The sequence below is a fragment of the Oncorhynchus keta genome, chromosome 27, assembly GCF_023373465.1.
Source record: "Oncorhynchus keta strain PuntledgeMale-10-30-2019 chromosome 27, Oket_V2, whole genome shotgun sequence".
Lineage (NCBI taxonomy): Eukaryota > Metazoa > Chordata > Actinopteri > Salmoniformes > Salmonidae > Oncorhynchus > Oncorhynchus keta.
In genome coordinates, this window is record NC_068447.1 from 45,350,233 (window position 1) to 45,372,196 (window position 21,964).

At 41.5% G+C, this 21,964-nt stretch overlaps 1 protein-coding gene across 1 annotated transcript; it reads left to right on the top strand.

The window, feature by feature from the left end:
* Nucleotides 1-342: 342 nt before the first annotated feature.
* On the top strand, nucleotides 343-16,523 carry LOC118360192 (large neutral amino acids transporter small subunit 1-like). The gene is made up of 12 exons (XM_035739431.2): nucleotides 343-697; nucleotides 4,189-4,586; nucleotides 4,708-4,879; nucleotides 5,258-5,383; nucleotides 7,288-7,393; nucleotides 9,879-9,923; nucleotides 10,147-10,270; nucleotides 10,447-10,550; nucleotides 10,708-10,804; nucleotides 11,228-11,377; nucleotides 13,912-14,086; nucleotides 14,439-16,523. Exons 1-12 carry the CDS (start codon nucleotides 619-621, stop codon nucleotides 14,546-14,548), a joined length of 1,686 nt encoding a protein of 561 aa, XP_035595324.1. The 5' UTR covers nucleotides 343-618; the 3' UTR covers nucleotides 14,549-16,523.
* Nucleotides 16,524-21,964: the final 5,441 nt, after the last annotated feature.

A 21,964-nucleotide genomic window follows, 5' to 3' on the forward strand; every position in this document is an offset into this window, starting at 1 on the left:
CCTGGAAGGATTGTATCCCAAGGGAAATGCGGTGCTCTCTGTATATATTTGGACAGTGACATCCAAGATGGCTTTTTTTATTTTTAGATCTGATGCATTCTATATGACCCATTCATGGGAGAGAGAACAAAGACAATGGACTTCCCTGTCATGGCCACTAGGTGGAGTGCCGGAGCTTTTTGCATTCTTTGTCCGTGTGCCACGCTCGCATCAAAGCATACAGCCATACACACATCGTTGCCTCACACACGGCACAAAAAGATTTGTCACGTGGCTGCAGTCCCTCCAAAAGCTGACAATGACCTAGTTCCCCCTCTCTTGCTGAGCTCTCTATCACTCCCATCATTCATCAAAAGTGGGCGTAGGCTAGGTGGCAGCATCACCATCACCACATCAGGCACCACACTAGGTCTGCTGCTACCTCTCCTGCACTCACTATCACACTGGAGAGAGGGAGACAAGCGGGACGAGATATAGTGTGAAGGAGAAAAAGAGGGAGGAGGAGAGAAACAGAGGGAGGGTGTGTGTGAGAAAGAGAGGCTGTAGGGAAGCCTAGCTAGGAGGAAGAGAGCAAAAAAGGAAGGGTAAAAGAGATAAGGGGGCCAAACGAACAACAGGATGGCAGAGCCGGAGCTGAAACCATGGAACAGCCAGGAGAGCTTGAAGACGGCAACCGAGGGCCAGGAGAAGATGGAGGGTAGGTACACCGCTCCCGCACAACACACACACATAAACACACACGAACACACACACAAACACACACACACACATAAATTAGCCTAGCCTAGATACCACATGGTGCAGAGTTGCATCAGATGCTCAGGCTACTGCATAATCTGGTGCAGCAATGCATGCATTTATACATGGATGTTCATGTACTGTATATGTATTTGGTCATGCACAGCTTTAAGGCATCTTGAGGTGGTATGGGGTTAGCTAGAGTTTTCTAATGATGTGATTTGCTACAGGGCTAGTGAGAGGTTAAGAGTGGGGATATGTTCTGACTTGTGAAATGGATCTGTCTGAAAGGCCTATGACAGCGCTTACACACACACACACACACACACACACACACACACACACACACACACACACACACACACACACACACACACACACACACACACACACACACACACACACACACACACACACACACATATATACAGTGTGGAGAACAAATATTTGATACACATACACTGCCGATTTTGAAGGTTTTCCTACTTACAAAGCATGTAGAGGTCTATAATTTTTATCATAGGTACACTTCAACTGTGAGAGACGGAATCTAAAACAAAAATCCAGAAAATCACATTGTATGATTTTTAAGTAATTCATTTGCATTTTATTGCATGATATAAGTATTTGATCACCTACCAACCAGTAAGAATTCTGTCTCTCACAGACCTGTTAGTTTTTCTTTAAGAAGCCCTCCTGTTCTCCACTCATTACCTGTATTAACTGCACCTGTTTGAACTCGTTACCCGTATAAAAGACACCTGTCCACACACTCAATCAAACAGAATCCAACCTCTCCACAATGGCCAAGACCAGAGAGCTGTGTAAGGACATCAGGGTTAAATTGTAGACCTGCACAAGGCTGGGATGGCCTACAGGACAATAGGTATGCAGCTTGGTGACAATTGTTGGCGCAATTATTCGAAAATGGAAGAAGTTCGAGGTTACGGTGAATCACCCTCGGTCTGGGGCTCCATGCAAGATCTCAACTCGTGGGGCTTTTTTTTCTTTGAGGATGCTTTTCTGCAAAGGTGACAGGATGACTGCACCGAATTGAGGGGAGGATGGATGGGGCCATGGGGCGAGATCTTGGCCAACAACCTCCTTCCCTCAGTAAGAGCATTGAAGATGGGTCGTGACTGGGTCTTCCAGCATGACAACGACCCGAAGCACACAGACAGGGCAACTAAGGAGTGGCTCTGTAAGAAGCATCTCGAGATCCTGGAGTGGCCTTGCCAGTCTCCAGACCTGAACCCAATAGAAAATCATTGGAGGGAGCTGAAAGTCCGTATTGCCCAGCGACAGCCAAAATCCCTGCTGCAGTGTGTGCAAACCTGGTCAAGAACTACAGGAAATGTATGATCTCTGTAATTGCAAACAAAGGTTTCTGTACCAAATATTAAGTTCTGCTTTTCTGATGTATCAAATACTTATGTCATGCAATAAAATGCTAATTAATTACTTAAAACTCTTACAATGTGATTTTCTAGATTTTTGTTTTAGATTCAGTCTCTCACAGTGGAAGTGTACCTAATGATAAAAATTACAGACCTCTACATGCTTTGTAAGTAGGAAAAACTGCCATATCGCTAGTGTATCAAATACTTGTTCTCCCCACACACGCACACACACAGACAAACACTCAACATTTCTGCATTAATGTGTTAATGAGGTCTGGTCTGTCTTGGTTTCTTATGGCTGAGATCCCATTTCCGGGAGCGATATAACAACAACCAGAAATAGTACAGGGCGCCATATTCAAAACAACAGAAATCTCAGAATTAAAATTCCTCAAACATACATTTATCTTATAACGTTTTCAAGGTAGTCTTGTTGTTAATCCCACCACAGTGTCCGATTTCAAATAGGATTTACGGGGAAAGCACCACAAACAATTATGTTGTTGTCACCAACAATACACAGCCAATTTTACCAGCCAAAAGAGAGAGAGAGAAAAAGCACATATAGAGATAAAATGAATCACTAACCTTTGATAATCTTCATCAGATGACACTCATAGGACTTCATGTTACACAATACATGCATGTTTTGTTTGATAAAGTTCATATTTATATCAGAAAATCTGAGTTTACATTGGCGTATTAGATTCACTAGTTCCAAAAACATCCAGTGATTTTGCATAGCCACAACATTCAACAGAAATACTCATCATAAATGTAGATGATAATACAATTTATACACATGGAATTATAGATAAACCTCTCCTTAATGCAACCGCTGTGTCAGATTTTTTAAAAACTTTACGGAAAAAGAAACGCATGCAACAATCTGAGACGGCGCTCAAAAGTAAAAACACCACAGCCGCAAAGATGGCGTCAACATAAACAAGAAATTACATGATAAATATTCCCTTACCTTTGATGATCTACATCAGAAAGCACTACAGGAATCCCAGGTCCGCAATAAATGTTTGTTTTGTTCGAAGATGTCCGTTATTTATGTCCAAATACCTTCTTTTGTTAGAGCGTTTGGTATACATATCCAAACACTAATTCTGGTCAGCGTTATATCGAACAAAAACTTTAAAAAGTGATATTACCGTCTAAGAAACATTTCAAACTAAGTACAGAATCAATCATTAGGATGGTTTTAACATATAGCTTCAATAAAATTCCAATCGGAGTACTCCTTCTTGTCTTCGTGAGCAATGGAATGCAAGTGACTACCACGAGGAATAAACATGATCAGAAAATGGCTGACTGCCAGACACTTGACTGATTCTGCTATCGTTTACTCCCACAACATCATAGAAGTCTCATTATAATTTCTATTGATGGTTGACATCTAGTTGAACCCCTAGGCAGTGCAACAGCATTCATATCTCAAGGGGATTTCATTGGGGACTCTGGTGAATACATACAAAGCTCAGATTTCTGACTTCCTGTTTTGATTTCAACTCAGGATTTTGCCTGCCAATATGAGTTCTGTTATACTCACAGACATCATTCAAACAGTTTTAGAAACTTTTGAGTGTTTTCTATCCAATACCAATAATAAAATGCATATATTATATACTGAGACTAAGGAGCAGGCCGTTTACTTTAGGCACCTTATTCATCCAAGCTACTCAATACTGCCCCCCAGCCATAAAAAGTGTATAGGTTCGAAGATGCACTGGAGTGGTATTAGTCAACTTGGCATTCATCTGATGTCATCTGTGTTATAACCCACATATTTTCATAAGCATCCAATACAAGTCATGGTGCTTGCATCATCCTACTTTCTCTTCATGACATAGCTTATCAATTCATTCCCTGTCTATTCAGTCTATTTACAATACAGGGCCATGTAAAGTCAATGTGCTGCTCAACTCCTGAACTGTCATCGAGAGGAGAGTGCCAGCAATCCCTTTTAATGAACTCTACCTTGTCCCCCTCTTTCCCACCCTGTCACCCCCTCCTCCCTCAACCTTTCCCCCTCATCCTGCAGCTGAGGCGGCTCCGGACAACACTGACCAGCCTCCGTCGCTGGACAAGCTTCCATTCAAGCCTGCCTCTCCATCCACCCCTACCCCTACGGCTGCTGATGCCATGGAAGCCACCACCCCTACCGCAGAGGCCTCCTCCCCAGCCAAGGCGGCAGGCGGCACGATTGAACTGAAGCGCAGCATCACGCTCTTTAACGGTGTGGGCATGATCATTGGCACCATCATCGGCTCGGGCATCTTCATCACACCCACCGGGGTGGTTAAGGAGGCGGGCTCGGCCGGTCTTTCGCTAGTGGTGTGGGCCGTGTGTGGTGTGGTGTCCACCATGGGTGCCCTATGCTATGCCGAGCTGGGTACCACCATTACCAAGTCGGGCGGAGACTACACCTATATCCTGGAGGTGTGTGTGTGGGGGTGGGGTGGTTGTGTTTGTGTGTGTCTGTGTGCTATCTGCGGGGCTTGAAAAACAAGCAGAAGCCAAAACTGTTGTTTGCAGCTAGACAAATGAAGTTGTATTGTAGGTGTACGGTGAGCTGGCCGCCTTCCTCAAGCTGTGGGTGGAGATGCTGATCATCAGGCCGTCCTCCCAGTACGTGGTGTCGTTGGTGTTCGCCACCTACCTGCTCAAACCCCTCTACCCAAACTGCAGTGTGCCCGATAGTGCCGCAAAGCTCATCGCTTGTCTCTGCCTCAGTGAGTATAACCATCACTACCTCCGGAATCGGGGTGCCTGTACATTGCAGAAATAATACTTTAAAAAATATTATTAGTCAACTATACAAATACTGACACATACTGCAACACACATCAACCAAACAGGTGTTTCTTAGCCAGCTGCACGATTTAATATGTGTTTACCGCCACTACTTCTGTATTCACTCAATTACTATTTTGCTGGCCTCCCTTATGTCTTTTTTTAAGGGACCGTTTTCCCCCACTGATGTTCTCTCACGTCTGCTGTATATTTATTTTTAAATAACAAAAATACATTAATAAAATAATAAAAACATAAAAATATGCAATTTACATTCGAGGGTCAATCATGTTCTACCCTGTGTTTCGCTCGGTCAGCATCGTTGACCTTTGTGAACTGCATCAGCGTGCGGGCTGCCACCAAGGTCCAGGACTTGTTCACTGTGTCCAAGCTCCTGGCCCTGATCATCATCATCATCTTCGGCTTCATTCAGATCGGAACCGGTAAGTTCACACACATGTACCGGTGTCTGTGGGTAAATCGGACACACGCCTGACACATCCTCTCATCCTGTCTATAGGTTCGTGCTTGTTAGACATATTTCACCACGGCTTAGCTAGTCATGTGTATTATCCAGTGTTTTTGCAACCATCTCTTTATAAAATACTAAAGTGAAGCTGAAAATTATTTTGAAATTTCATAGCCTACTGTCTGCGATATAGCTAAACCATCTGCACCCTCATGAATTCCTAGCAAAATAGCTTTGTATTTAAAGACAACCCACCCATCCAACATACATTGTGCAGCCACCTTTTCCCCCTACTACATCTGGTCCCGCTGCCACAAGACCACTCCGGCTACCTTGGTGCTGCACATTGGGTTGCCATGGAAACTAAAACAAATCAATCAAATCAAATCTTATTTGTGACATGCTTTGTAAACAGCAGGTGTAGACTAACAGTGAAATGCTGTTACAAAATCCATTCCCAACAATGCAGAGAGAAAAATTAAAAATTATATTTAAAAAAATAACTAGCCAATGAGCTTGTTCCTTGTGCTGTGCTCTTAAGATTATTTTACGACTGGAGTGGAGGATGGGGAAAAATGAACGCTCTGCCATCTGAAAAGAAGGGGTGTCTGTTTCAGTTTTCTCTCTCTAGCATCTTCTACCGCTCATGTAGATTCTAGAGTAGGAGAGACAGGACAAGGTGAAGGAAAGACTCATAGCTTTACATTGTACAGATATATTGTGCACACGAGAGCAGTGATAGAGAGATCAGCAATCAGCACTGCATATGGATGGGGTCCAGCTCCCCTCTTCACTTCTAATATGTCAATGTGTCATTGTACCCACATGTATCATTTTAGGAGTCAAGGACATGTGGTTTCTGTTACAAAGCAAGTTAGTATATATTACCCTACTTTTCTCCCAATATATGCTTGAAAATAAGATATTTGCCAAATATAAATGATCTTACCGCATGGGCGGATAATTTGGCATGCAGATTATCTTGTTGAGTTCAAAATCAACACAACTATTTAAAAAAAATCTTGATGAGATTGCCATTTTGCAGTGTTGTAAACCCTATTTTCATTTTATCACCACTGCACCTTTGATGTAGGCCTGGATGACAACAAAGAGCCACAACTCATAGGAGTATCATTGTTTGCCTCTAGAGATTATGTTCATTTATTCCAACATGATCAATAAGGCCTAAACTCTTCCAAGGTATGCACCCTTCTGCTTGTTCAGGGACGAGAGAGAGCTATAAAGACAGAGGGTCAGAGAGAAAGAGAGAGGTACAGTATACTAAGCAGTGCTTCTATGGCAATCCTAACAATTGAAGCGCTGTCATTTACAACTAAAATGAACAGGTAGACAAGACAGTGGATTAGAAAACAAACATTTTCCATTTTCCAATCTTGACAGCATGTTCCCTTTCTGATGTAGGCCTCTATAGTAGGCTTTTCACTGGCCTGGATATTACGTGAATAATTGAGTGGATAGACATTTGTTATCATCAAAAAGGTCTCCCTCCTCATTTTAAAATGTCAACTCCCAAACAGTATTATATTCTCAGCGCCTCAATGGCAGATGGACTAACCCAGGGTTAGGTGTTAAAAAAAGCCATTTTCTCTTTTTCCAAATGTCATCTCTATCAGTCAAATGTAGTCATACATAGCAAGTGTGCAAAGGCAAAACATATTGGGCCAAATTATCACAACAATTGTGACTTTATATGGCTTCATATCAAAACGCTCACGTGTGCGTGTGTACACGTGTGTGTCTACCATATTCCATGCATTCAATATACTGTTTATATTCTCAGTTCATTGTTCGTTGGAGTCGGTCCCTTTTTGCCAAGTAGTGACATCTAATGCTGCTTTCTTGTCTGTGTCTAAACAGGTGATGTGCCATACCTGACACCAGAATTAGCATTTGAAGGCAGCAAATGGGGAGTCGACAACATTGTGTTGGCTCTATACAGTGGACTCTTTGCTTTTGGTGGATGGTAAAGGCCTTTGCAACACCACACAGGGCACGTTTACACCTGAGTCGTATTAGGTTCCAACATAACAAAATGTTTCAAAGCCATATGCAATGGAAAGTGTAAACAAGCACTTCTTATTGGACAATTTCAAATAGTTGGCTTCCGTTTGCTTCTATTTTGTGCGCAGTATATACGACCCTGGCATTATCATATGACTTTTGTTAATCAAGATGATCTGATCACAATTGATCCAGGGTTCAATGCGTCTACACATGGTATTAAAAACATGTCTATTACATTGTGACAACAGTGACAGCATGTGTTTTGACTGTCTACCTACACAATCAGAATGTGGACACAAACTGTTCACAGGATGCTTGTTATGTACTATGGATATAATTCCAGTGTGTAGCCTATAGAAGGTTGATGCTATGCAACTAATCTAAACGGATCTAATATTAGATGCTGTAATGTACAGTTGACGTCGGAAGTTTACATACACTTAGATCGGAGTCATTAAAACTAGTTTTTCAACCACACAAATTTCTTGTTAACAACCTATAGCTTTGGCAAGTTGATTAGGACATCTACTTTGTTCATGACACAAGACATTTTTCCAACAATTGCTTACAGACTGATTATTTCACTTATAATTCACTGTATCACAAGTCAGGTTGGTCAGAAGTTTACATACAATAAGTTGACTGTGCCTTGTAACAGCTTGGAAAATTCCAGAAAATTATGTCATGGCTTTAGAAGCTTCTGATAGACTTATTGACATAATTTGAGTCAATTGGAGGTGTACCTGTGGATGTATTTCAAAGCTTACCTTCAAACTTGACATCATGGGAAAGTCAAAAGAAATCAGCCAAGACCTCAGAAAAACAATTATAGACCACAAGTCTGTTTCATCCTTGGGAGCAATTTCCAAATGCCTAAAGGTACCATTTTCCTCTGTACAACAATAGTACGCAAGTATAAACACCATGGGACCACTCAGCCGTCATACCGCTCAGGAAGGAGATGCATCCTGCCCCATAGAGATGGACATCCTCTGGTGCGAAAAGTGCAAATCAATCCCAGAACAACAGCAAAGGACGCTGTGAAGATGCTGGGGGAAACAGGTACAAAATTATCTATATCCACAGTAAAACAAGACCTATATCAACATAACCTGAAAGTGTCACGGGTGTGTACGGGAGGCGAAGTCAGGTGCAGGAGAGCAGAGTGTAGTGAACAGGTGCACTTTAATTCCGTTCCACAAAATACAGCACATTAAAACAATAACGTGCCAAAAACACGGAACATGGCAAAAGTAAAGCGCCTGACAATAATCCACATAACAAACAAACAATTACAAAGACATGGAGGGGAAACAGATGAATAAATACATGCAGTAATTATGGAATGAAAACCAGGTGTGTAATGGAACAAGACAAAACCAATGGAATATGAGAAATGGAGACGCGATGGCTAGAAAGCCGGTGACGTCAATCGCCGAACGCCGCCCGAACAAGGAGAGGAGCTGACTTCGGTGGAATTTGTGACAGAAAGGCCGCTCAGCAAGGAAGAAGCCACTGCTCCAAAACCGCCATAAAATAGCCAGACTACGGTTCGCAAATGTATGTGGACAAAGATATTACTTTTTGGAGAAATGTCCTCTGATCTGATGAAATAAAAATATAATTGTTTGGCCATAATGACCATCATTATGTTTCGACGAAAAAGGGGGAGGCTTGCAAGCTGAAGAACACCATCCCAACAGTGAAGCATGGGGGTGGCAGCATCATGTTGTGGGGGTGCTTTGCTGCAGGAGGGACTGGTGCACTTCACATAATAGATGGCATCATAAGGTAGGACAATTGTGGATGTATTGAAGCAACATCTCAAGACATCAGTTAGGAAGTTAAAGCTTTTTCGCAAATGGGTTTTCCAAATGGACAATGACCCCAACCATACTTCCAAAGTTGTGGCATAATGGCTTAAGGACAACAAAGTCAAGGTATTGGAGTGGCCATCACAAAGCCCTGACCTCAATCCTATAGAAAATTTGTGGGCAGAACTGAAAAAGCGTGTGCCAGCAAGGAGGCCTCCAAACCTGACTCGGTTACACCAGCTCTGTCAGGAGGAATGGGACAAAATTCACCCAACTTATTGTGGGAAGCTTCTGGAAGGCTACACAAAACGTTTGACCCAAGTTAAACAATTTAAAGGCAATGCTACCAAATACTAACTGAGTGTATGTAAGCCTCTGACCCATTGGGAATGTGATGAAAGAAATAAAAGCTGAAATAAATAATTCTTTCTACTATTATTCTGACATTTCATATTCTTAAAATATAGTGGTGATCCTAACTGACTTAAGACAGGACATTTTTATTCTGATTAAATGTCAGGAATTGTGAAAAACTGAGTTTAAATGTATTGGCTGAGGTGTATGTAAACTTCCAACTTCAACTGTTTTTGTTGGAATATAATGCATCATGTTCTGTTTCCTCTCCTTTAGGAATTACCTGAATTACGTGACAGAGGAAATGATCAATCCAGAGAGGTGATTTATGTGTGATTTAAGGTTTTTTTGAGGATTGTACAGTGTTAATCAAATGCCACACTCATATAATGTAATCACATAGAATACAGTCATACAATTGCATGAATTTAAACACTAATATTAGATCAAATCACACTGTTGACTCTGAACCTCAAATGTGATTGGCTGACCCATTATGAGTGCCCCCAATGACATGATCTTTAATTGACGACCTTGTTTCTAGAAACCTGCCCCTGTCCATCATTATCTCCATGCCCATTGTAACCGTGGTGTACGTACTGACCAACCTGGCCTATTTCACCACTATCCCCCCGAGTGTGATGGTTGAGTCCGAGGCAGTAGCTGTGGTAAGGATGGCTTTTTTTTTAAAGATCACGTTTTGGAGCAGGATAACAGTGAGCTAAATTCCTGCCATTTATTTTGCGAACAAAAAGGTAACAGACAGCATAATAATGGTAAAGATAGTACATTGAGATGTTGAATTGGAATGAGAGTATTCAATGGTAGTGCTTTCCCATTGCAGATCTTTGGGGAATATCATCTTGGTGTGATGTCCTGGCTCATCCCTGTCTTCGTGGGCCTGTCCTGCTTCGGCGCTGTCAACGGAAGCCTGTTCACCTCGGCACGGTCTGTATCTATATCCATAGATAACTTGACAAAGAGTGTGTGTGTATCTGCGTGTTTTTAATTCAGTCCTTTGATACTTAAAGCCTAGAGATTTGATCAAAATGCTGCACAACTGCAGAACACTCAATCATCAGGGTTCGTCTGCCTCTTCTTATAGGCTGTTTTATGCTGGCGCTCGAGAGGGTCAGCTCCCTGCTGCACTGGGATTGGTCCACACTGACCTCTTCACCCCAGTGCCCTCCCTAATTTTCACAGTGAGTACTGCCATTGGTCCCTGAATTGATCTCAAATGTAATGCCATCCTTGGTTAGACAGAATTGTACATTTCAGAACCCAGAATTGGGCAAAGTTATAATCATAGTCATCGACTCAAGTCAATCTGGCACAGATTATTATTTGTAGATGCAGTACATCTCAACATCGTACATAGTAACTGAATAGTAGTTATTCCCATTACAATAAAACAATTGTATCAATAAAGTGGTACATTTACTGCATTTTAATGGTAACCTTTCGCTGAAAAACAGTTGGGTGTGGAGTAAACGTGTAAAGTAAAGGCAAATGTATAGTCTACATACTTATGCAGCTGGAGAATGCAATTAGCTATCACAAAATGAAATGAGGAATTAGGGTTAATACGTGAGCCCAATGTCTATATATGATTCCTCTCCCTGCAGTGTTTCCTGTCCATGCTTTACGCCCTGTCCAAGGACATCTTCTCGGTTATCAACCTGTTCAGCTTCTTTACCTGGTTGTGTGTGGGCATGGCGATCGCCGGCTTGCTGTGGCTCCGCTGGACCAAGCCAGAGCTCAGGAGGCCCATCAAGGTACTGTTTCTGAACACAGCTCTATGACCACAAGAAGTTGAAAATACATTGGAAAAACGTAGAAAAACCATAATTCAACCAATTTTGCTCATTGGGAGGCTCGGGTTATGGTTTGAATAATCTTCAAATGCATCCTTCCTTCATCCCTACCTTGAAGTAATCACTGATCTGACATGGCTGGATTGGTGTATACCAGATTTTATATACATTTCTCTCACCGATTATGTCATGTCAGATAAGTGCATTTCAAAAGTATTGAACAGGGTCTTATGGCCCTACTCACAGGCGGTCCCGTCATTAGGCAGGATTAGGCGGATCAACAGCTAAACTGAAGAAGACGCACCTCCAACAACAACACATAAAACCTCACAGAATTCTGCCCAAAAACAATGACAATTTCTCTCAACCAGTGGCATATGGGCTTTTTGGGTAAACAGTGATTTTATTTATTTTATTTTATTTCACCTTTATTTAACCAGGTAGGCTAGTTGAGAACAAGTTCTCATTTACAACTGCGACCTGGCCAAGATAAAGCATAGCAGTGTGAACAGACAACAACACAGAGTTACACATGGAGTAAACAATAAACAAGTCAATAACACAGTAGAAAAAAAAGAGTCTATATACATTGTGTGCAAAAGGCATGAGGAGGTAGGCGAATAATTACAATTTAGCAGATTAACACTGGAGTGATAAATGATCAGATGGTCATGTGCAGGTAGAGATATTGGTGTGCAAAAGAGCAGAAAAGTAAATAAATAAAAACAGTATGGGGATGAGGTAGGTAAATTGGGTGGGCTATTTACCGATGGACTATGTACAGCTGCAGCGATCGGTTAGCTGCTCAGATAGCAGATGTTTAAAGTTGGTGAGGGAGATAAAAGTCTCCAACTTCAGCGATGCCACCTTTTGATAAGCAGTACCCACTTTGTCAAAGGAAGGAGCACAATATATTTTGCTTGTCCATTCCCAGCGTGCCTCTCCAGCGTGCGTTTGGAGAGACACATCTCTGCAGCGCTCCACCAACGTTCCATCAAAAAAAATGATCTAACATAAATCATGTAGCAGATATAGGATATGGTACAAAGAGTATGTGGCCTTTTCTGCAGCTGGAGATAAAATGTATGACAATGCAATGGAGATGGACACTTTTTACATCGTGGAGGTTTCTCCCATCAAATAGCCTAACCTAAATTGCTCTCAATCAAATAGAAAATGTGCTGTCATGTTATCAAACAAAATATCATAAAAACAGGATAGGTCAAAGAGAAATGGACAATATATAATGGACAATATATAATGGACAATCACAGCTGTTGTCCAGGAGTTTCAACCCAATGTCAGTGGGTTCAAGTTTGAATCTGTCCATTTTTGACAAGCTGTTCATAGTGAAAAAGAAAATACTTCTGCATTTCACGCCGTGCAACCACATTGCAAATAGGCTCGCGATAACTCCTGATAACGTTGGGTAGCTGATATTTAGAGCTTAAATAGCCAAATTGATTAGTCACAGGCTTCAGGAATGCCAATACCTTTTGGACTTCTTTTTTTTGTGCAGTTCTGGACTGGCCTTGATTTCCACATCCACGGACATTGGTTTTTGGTCTGGTCCGGACAAAATTCTGAACCAATCATAAACGTCTTGATGTGGCCCAAACATAGACGTCTACAAATTCATGATTTTCAACTTTCATTCAGAACCAACAATTAGCTTGATGTCAACTTCCGGGAAATACATATTTTCAATGTCTGTAAAATAATTATTTTTATAATCCGGGAAAAAAAGTACTTTCAACTTTCATTCAGAACTGAAAATGAACCTAATTTCAACATCCGTAAAATACATGTTTTTTTTACGTCCAAAAAATATATATTTTATTGCAGAGCTAGCTGTGCCACCGGAGATTCTGGGTTCGCGTCCAGGCTCTGTCGCAGCCGGCCGCGACTGGGTTAGGGAGGGTTTGGCCGGTAGGGATATCCTTGTCTCATCGCGCACCAGCGACTCCTGTGGCAGGCCGGGCGCAGGGCACGCTAACCAAGGTTGCCAGGTTAACGGTGTTTCCTCTGACACATTGGTGCGGCTGGCTTCCGGGTTGGATGCGGGCTGTGTTAAGACGCAGTGCGGCTTGGTTGGGTTGTGTTTCGGAGGACGCATGACTTTCGACCTTCGTCTCTCCCGAGCCCGTACGGGAGTTGTAGCAATGAGACAAGATAGTAACTACCAATAATTGGATACTATGAAATTGGGGAGAAAAAAACTAAATTGAATGTCTGGAAAATATGTCTTATACATGTATTTTCAACTTAATTTTGCTTACTGGGACTATTCTAGTTGTGTGGGGGGTGGCATTTTTTGGCCTCACCTATAGAGGCAGAATGGCAAGGACCGGCCCTGGCCCTACTCAATTAAAATATGATGTTCCTGCAGGAAGTTGAAAATATATTTTTCCATCCACAGCGCGATAGAATGTTTGAAGTGATATGAAGCTGAGCCCATTTTTGTTTCTGTACATTTATCTTATTTTCCCTGGCAGATTTGGTTGGTGGTCCCTGTGGTGTTTGTGCTGGGCTGTGTCTTCATGATCGTGGTGTCCTTCTGGGCAGCTCCCTTCGAGTGCCTGATAGGCAGTGGGATCATCCTCACTGGTATCCCCGCCTATCTTCTGGGGTACAAGTGGAAGAAGCCCCACATTGTAAAGAAGATCTTAGGTGAGCTGGATATACATTTAAATCTTACATTCTGTCTGTATGTACAGTACTGCAAAGTCAAGGCCAATGATTTTGTTCCTGTTTTTTTTTTGTTTTGCGTTTTTGTTTTTGCACGTATAGTAACAAGCTGTTTTGTGTCATTTTGTATGACGTTTTTACTCAAATGCAAAGTTTGCATGTTTATTCCCTAATTAAATTGAACATACAAAGTAAATGAGGGTTTGAAAGAAAAAGGTTAAGGTCATTTAAAAAAGTCACATTTACACGTTTCTACATATGCAATCTTTCCATTCCTGCAAATTAAATGTGGCCTTCAGTTTTAGACTAGAAATGTGTGTTTTTCTATTTTCAGAGATCTTTACTCTGTTCTGCCAGAAGATTTTTATGTCCGTTCCAGAAGAACGTGAAGAGAAGGAGTCAGCTGAAGTAGCCGAAGAAGTCGAAACAACAAAGGATGACTGAGTCAATGCTTTAGTTGGAACATTACATGTTTACACTCATTGTTGCTTTTGTTACAGAGTTCCATGACTCTTGGTGAAAGTAGGGGTTTATGCGAATTGCTTCAGTGTACATATTTTGTATTTTACATGCAGTTTCTTACTCTGTTGTCTCTTTGAATTCTCTCCAGCAATTCAATTCCACTTTTCAGTGACATAGTTTACTTTCAAACTTTTTCACATTTTTCCTAAACTAACCTTTTTTACATTTCATATGTTGTAACCTATTTTGCACAGTAATCAATAGGCCTGAATTAAGCTAAAAAGGAAAATCTATTTCTATTAACAAAAGTCATGTATGTTCTCTAGACAATCATCCAATCATCTTTGATAATGCGTACAATACGGTCTTAAAACGGTCTTCATCGAACTAAAGATAATTTCATATTTGACTTATGAATCATATAACTATTAACCCCCCTTTACCTGAAGGTATGTCTTTAACTCAGTGTAGTTGAAGGAACTAGCTACTGGTTACCTAAATGGATTGAACAATGGCCATCAATCTGTGACAAACCCATTATTTTATTCAGGTAACTCATACCACACATTCTGTAAACTACCTTCATTTCCCTTTGACACGATTGCACTCATGATAACAATTAAAGATTTTAACATCTCGTTGTGCACTGTATTGCTACAATCAATTTTAAATCCATTGTTTGGAACACAGTTATATCCCAATTCTCAAATTCACTTTGAAACATTTTCAAATAATTCACTTATTCATTCGACAGATTACTATTTGAAGCACGTTTGTGCAAAGTGGATTTCTGATATGATATCTGATGTGTTGCCTTAAGATTGATGTCACACAAGTCAGTTGCTTGTATTGATACCCAATGCCCTGTGTACATAAAGGCATGTCAAACCATGCCTTCATGAAATCTACCGGTTTCCATACATTTAAAACCATTATATTCAGAGATTACATTTGATGTTTTTTTTTGTTTTATTGTTTGTACAGATACCATGCCAGAAATGTGATTATCAACATTCAGCCAACATTACAATTTTGCTACTGATGTATACTTTTGTCATGTTGTGAGCATCATAAGTGGATATTGAAGGGTCTTTTCTCTTTCGAATGAGCGATTACTGCAAGTACAGATCTAAGCTTTCCCTACCCCAGTCCAAACCTTTTCTGACCCCAAGCCAGACCAGTTCAAGCCAAAAAAAACAAACAAAAACAAAACACCTAATGGCACTATTACAATCCGTATCGCTGAAGCATTACAGATTTAGCATTAGAAATGTGAAGGTAATTTCTGATTGAGCCGACATATCCAGAGTTTACCATGAATGCCATCTCTGCCAACACGGGAGCATTGCATTTACATTTTTGTTGGGCTTTTAGCACTACATTTTTCGCGATATGGGTGGAATAGAGCCTTAATGAAATTCTGGAGGCACAAAATATTAGCACAAACATGTACATGTTACTGAATTAGGGACACAATGCAGTATAGAATGTTAACTGCTCCTATTCTTCTTCTTTTTTTAAAATCCTCATTGAATTCTTGAATCGTTGGGAAAGTAGGGACAATAGCACAATAGGTCGTTGCACTTACAGAAAGCACAAACTGTGAAGTAACTTGACAGGCACAGAGTTTACAGATAGAGTAAACAAGGGAGTTTAGGGAATAGGGACGTTTAAATGGATTACTGATCGCTTTGTCTTGTAAGAGTATATTCATGACTGCCAGCATGAAGGAGAAACTGTCGGGGTACCTTCATATTTTTGTGGCTCAAAATGCACCGCACAACATAGTTCAGGTGTGTACAAAGTCTTGCGTATTATGCACGATAAAGCCTTTGAATGTATTGAATGTTATGGGATATAATACTTTTTATTATTTGAATCGGAAGAAACAATTGTACCTCTGTCAGTTATTGGGACTTAAATGTCAATAACCATTAAACTATTTTTGTTCAAAAGGTCTGGGTCTTTGTTGCGAAATGAATGAACTCATTTTTCCTTCACATATTTCACACATTTTATTGTATTATCATTCTCATTTTAAGAACCCATCTAGGGAGTGATGCTGGAAATAATTGCAAGCTAAAGCATGATGGTGCAATGCTTTGAATGTGTCAACATCTTTATTGCATCTGTCTATTTAAAATAACTAAGGATTTGTATTATTATGCACTTTCATGGGAAACAACGTCAGCTATTGCAAAGCTCAGCGACACTGGCTACATACAGACAACAACCCATTCCCACAACAAGATAACACATCTCCGAAGAACAAAACTGGCTATATTGGAGGGTCTCGGAATACAACCACTATACCCAGTACTCCATGATCATCATCTGATATGAAGTGTTTGGATAATATTAGTCTTGACTCTATGTAATACGCTCTCTTTTGCGATTGTTTCTGTGTTGACTTCCAAAGCTAGTATCTAAGGCATGGAGTAATGAACTCTGTGTTCATTGATTCCCAAACGGTAATAAGATTGAGGCGTGCTCTGGGAAAGGAGTTCATATCCGCTAGGAAAGGAAATGAGGATGCGGCCTCTGTGATTTGAAGCCAGTCGCGGATCTACTGAGGATCATATTAAAGATGGTAGATTGTCTTGGTTCATAGATTTAGATAGTGGGCCCACTTGTTATGAAGCCTGTTTTAGCATGGCCTGAGCCATTGAGGACTTTTACCATTTTCAATTAGTCAAATGGGTGGGACTTCCTATGGGCTAAGGAAGGATACCATAATTCCAACACTCCTGAGCAAACATGTGATAACTGCAGGTGGCAGTAAATCACCATAGCTTGGCTTCATGCCTGTTCAGACGACACACTCCAGGTGGTAGTATGCACCCTTAATTACTGACTGTCGATAAACTTGTAGAAGCCAAAGAAGAAAAAATATACTACTTTGAAATGGAGATTGCCCTCAGTGGCACTGCTCATGATGTCACGGATGCCATTATGGCAAAGATGCAAAGGTGTGGCCTCTATCCAACTCTATGGCCTAGAAATACAGCTATGCATGGCGTGATGCCTTTTGACCAAAAGTCTTCATCAGGCATCATTGAGATTGAAGGTTAATGTGTCACTAAAATCGAGGTGGAGCTCAGGTGGAATGTCAACATTAGATGATAGCAATAACAATATCTACACAATGTGTAATAAAGAGCAAAGAAAATAAAGACAGGGTTGTCGAAATGTAGAGTGAATTTGTTCCATCTGTCATCATTACAGAGGGTCTGTTTGTAACTTTCACTCTTAACATGATACACAACTGGAATTTGTCTCCTGACAAATATCAATAGACCAAACAATTGCTAAGACATACTGTACCATCCAAACAGTAGATCCAAGTGCAGCTTTTAAAAGTGAAAGTTCAAAGTTTACTGCCTGTAGTCTAGTTTCTGAGTGGTCTACGATGGCGACACCTGCTCCTGTCCCTGAGCTGTTGCTGGCCGCTCTGGAAGGCTTGGTCATAGATTACCTGAAGAGATTTCAGTGGCACCTGACTATGAACGTGTTAGATGGCTTGTCTCCCATTCCAAAGGGCTGTCTGGAGAATGCTGACAGGCAAGATACTGTAAGAGAAGATGATGAAGGAGCTGTGAAGATCTCAATGGAAATTCTGAGGAAGATCAACCAGAATGATCTCGCTATAAAGTTAGAGAGAGACACTCTAGGAAAGGTTCTGGCAATAAAAAAAGACTGCATTTGATCAAAAGGAAGAACTGAAATCCAACAGGGAGTCTTTGAAAGAATCAAGAAAACGACTAAAGCATGGAGGTCCACATTAAGAAGCAATGTGCAGACATAGCGAGGCAGATGGAGAGAGTAGTTTGAGAAGTTTCACCATTTCCTTAGAGAGGAAGAGGAGGCCAGACTGGCTGGGCTGTGGCAGGAAGAACAGCAGAGGAGAAAAATATTGCCAGCTTGATGGAGAGAATTCAGGATCAGATCTCTCTGAAACAAGACCTGTAAGAAAGACGACCTTACATTCCTCATGAGCTACAAACACACCCAGAACAACACACACCCCGGTCCACAGTTGGTCTCAGGAGCGCTTCTCAGTGTGGCCAAACCCCTGGGAAACCTGCAGTTCAGAGTCTGGGAGAAGAAGAAAGAGTTAGTCCAATACACTCCTGTGATTCTGAACCATAACACTGCAAACCCCTGTCTCTCTGTGTCTGATGATCTGACCAGTGTGAGATCCAGTGGGGAGGTGTCCTTTTACGACCCCAAAGATATGACACGCATCTAAGCTCACAAAGACACCTTTACTGAGAGACTGTATCCATACTTCCTTGTTGGTCTGGCTGATGACGACGACAAACCTTGATATACACATCTGTCAAACAGAGGTGTCTCCGACTGTCATCTCACCATTTGAAATTGTAGTTCAAAAAACGGGCTTCAATTTCTTTTCTGTTTATGAGACATGTGATGTCAACAGTTCTGATGTGAACATGGCCCTAAAGTTGGGACTTAAGTAAAAAAGTGGAAGGTGCAGTAAAATCAAATGGAAGGTCAAATCAGTGAACCTTGGGAAATAGTACAGTAAGCACCATTGTGCCTTTTGGTTGTCTTCTATCACCTTTACATTAGCCAAAGAGTAAGACATTCACAGATTAATTTGCATCATTTTTTGCCAATGCCTTACTTTATTATTTATTGGTATTATGGCATAATGTTATTGATTATAATGTGCTTGTGCACAACAAACAATGGTATTTTGAATTTCTGATCATTATTGTCTTCTTCTTCTTCTTGTTACTTCTTGTTCTTGTTCATCTTGTTCTTCAAATGTCAATCAAATGTATTCATAAAGCCCTTTTTCCATCAGCAGTTGTCACAAAGTGCTTATACAGAAACCCAACCTAGACCCCAAAGAGCAAGCAATGCAAATCTAGAAGCACGGTGGCTAGGAAAAACTCCCTAGAAAGGCAGGAACCTAGGAAGAAACCTAGAGATGAAGTAGGCTCTGAGGGGTGAACAGTCCTCTTCTGGCTGTGCCGCGTGGAGATTGTGTACATGTCTATTAAGGTCAGATCAAAGATGACCAGCAGGGTCAAATAATAATCACAGTGGTTATAGAGGGTGCAACAGGTCAGAACCTCAGGAGTAAATAGCCGAGCATTCAGAGGTCGAGACGGCAGGTGCGGTAGTAGACAGAAGATGACACAGGACACCACATAAGACAGGATAATTGTACCAGATATAACAGACTGACCCTAGCCCCTGGTACATAGACTATTGAAGCATAGACACTGGGGACTGAGACAGTGGGAGTTCGGAGACACTTCTTCTTCTTCTTCTTTACCACCATGATCATCATCATTATGAACATCACGTGAAGAAACACATAAGTTCATCAGAGGTGGTTCCCTGTTGATCATAGCACGTGTAACGTTTTCAAATGTGTTTTTCTTCCTGTAATGTAATAAATCAACTAATCATCCGAACTAGTTTCTCGACTCACCGCTTCTGACAGACCCAACAACAATCTTGTAATGACTCGGTTTATCAGCCAGGTAATTAAGTACAAAAAGAAGAAATGTGCGTGTGTGTGCTCGCTTGTGCATGCGTGTGTGTGTGTGCACGCGTCTGTTCATGCATGTGTTACCGGAATAGCTACCCAATAAACAAATCAGCATTAGTTAACTGTGGTCAGAAGATTATTGTTGCTTCCTTGTGGCCAGGTGTATTAAAGCTATCCTCTTTCTCCAGCTTAACAGAACATATAGCTGATTACCTGAAGATAACCTAGAAACTACCTGTGATTCACTCTGAAATATATGCTATTCAACTACAGCTACTCGTCTGAACTACTCACTGAATTTGTCTTTGCCCCCTGTCTCTGTCCAACTTGCTTTCACTCTCTCTTCCTCTCTCACTCTCTCCCTCTCTCTCTCTCCCTCTCTCCCTCTCTCTCCCCCTCTCCCTCTCTCTCTCCCCCTCTCTCTCTCTCTCCCTCTCTCCCCCTCTCTCTCTCCCTCTCCCCTCTCTCTCTCCCCCTCTCTCTCCCCCTCTCTCCCCTCCCCCCTCTCTCCCTCTCTCTCTCTCTCTCTCTCTCTCTCTCTCTCTCTCTCTCTCTCTCTCTCTCTCTCTCTCTCTCTCTCTCAGGTGACTATCATCATGGCGATGTTGTTGATCATCCTTCTGCTTCACTTTACATGATTGATTCATTGTGTGTGTCCACATTTGAATTTGGGAAATGCTATCATTATTCTGATAAGACCTTTTGCTATTTCAGATCCCTTACTGGAGGCCAATGATGGGGAACAACTCCTCCCTTTTGATAAGTGGTATATCGCCCCCTGCTGTAACAGGTCTGAATTGACCTCTTCACTGAATTCGCTAACACTTCATCATCATCATAATTGATCACATATGATATATCCCTGTTACAGAGCCCTTACTGCAGACGAACCTTAAACAGATTCCTCCTATGGGTGTTTCATCTAACAGTAAGGCTGGGATTCAATCCCAGCCGTGTCATAGAGGTTCGCACTGGACAACCGTCAACACGCCTTTTTCAAGGTAATTTACGCTTGAACTGACATTCGCAGCATTTACAATGAATGCGATCTCTGTAAACGTCGGCAGTCATGGTGCGCTTCTCTGTAGTGGGCCTTGAATTGAATCCGAGCCGAAGAAGAAGTCTGTCTCAGCCAGGCTATGTAACCTATGATGAGGTGTGGTGTTTATATTGAGTGATGTCACACGGCCTGTGTCTTTCCTCCCTACAGAGACTGAGGAGGTGAAGACACAGAGCAGGTGATGTCCTTCCAGCTGGACCAGATATGGGTCCCGCTGCTTTATGTTTGTCAGTACGCAGAGGACATGGCTTGAGGCAGAGGTACACCGACCGATATTTTAAAACACGTCTTCCACTCGGAACGATTCCATTGTCTACTCTGTATTGAGTCTAAAAAAAGATACAGTTTTGTAACAAACTCGCTCATCAGTACTGACTCTCTCTCTCAGCCTTCCTACAGCGACACTCTGGGGCAAACCTTGCGTCCGTACACAGTTCAGCAGAGCATCACTTTGTGCAAGAGTTGGACGACATACGAATGATTTAACCTATGCTTGTATCGTAGGATTTGACCATGTTCAGGTACAGTGCTCATGAATTAAACCACACCTAGTTATACAGTAGGTTTGGGAATACTTAGCACAGAGCCACACACGCAGGTTGTTGTGTGTACAACCCAAATGATGTACAACCCATTTGACACATTGGTTGTGATACATCTGAATTTTTTGTGATACAACATAGAGTTTGTATGTACAGAAATTATTACACAACCATTATCTGGTGTCTTCGCAAAGCTTGTGTAGTTTCCAAAAAAACTCCGTTGCCAAATGCGTTGTACATCAGTTGTACAACCTGAGTGTGTACGGAGC

What these genes read in the sequence shown, in the direction of transcription:
- LOC118360192 (XM_035739431.2), top strand. Translation starts at nt 619, where the DNA reads ATGGCAGAGCCGGAGCTGAAACCATGGAACAGCCAGGAGAGCTTGAAG. An exon ending in CTTCATTCAGATCGGAACCG is followed by an intron (nt 5,384 to 7,287) that starts GTAAGTTCACAC and finishes GTGTCTAAACAG; the next exon opens with GTGATGTGCCATACCTGACA. An exon ending in GAAATGATCAATCCAGAGAG is followed by an intron (nt 9,924 to 10,146) that starts GTGATTTATGTG and finishes CCTTGTTTCTAG; the next exon opens with AAACCTGCCCCTGTCCATCA.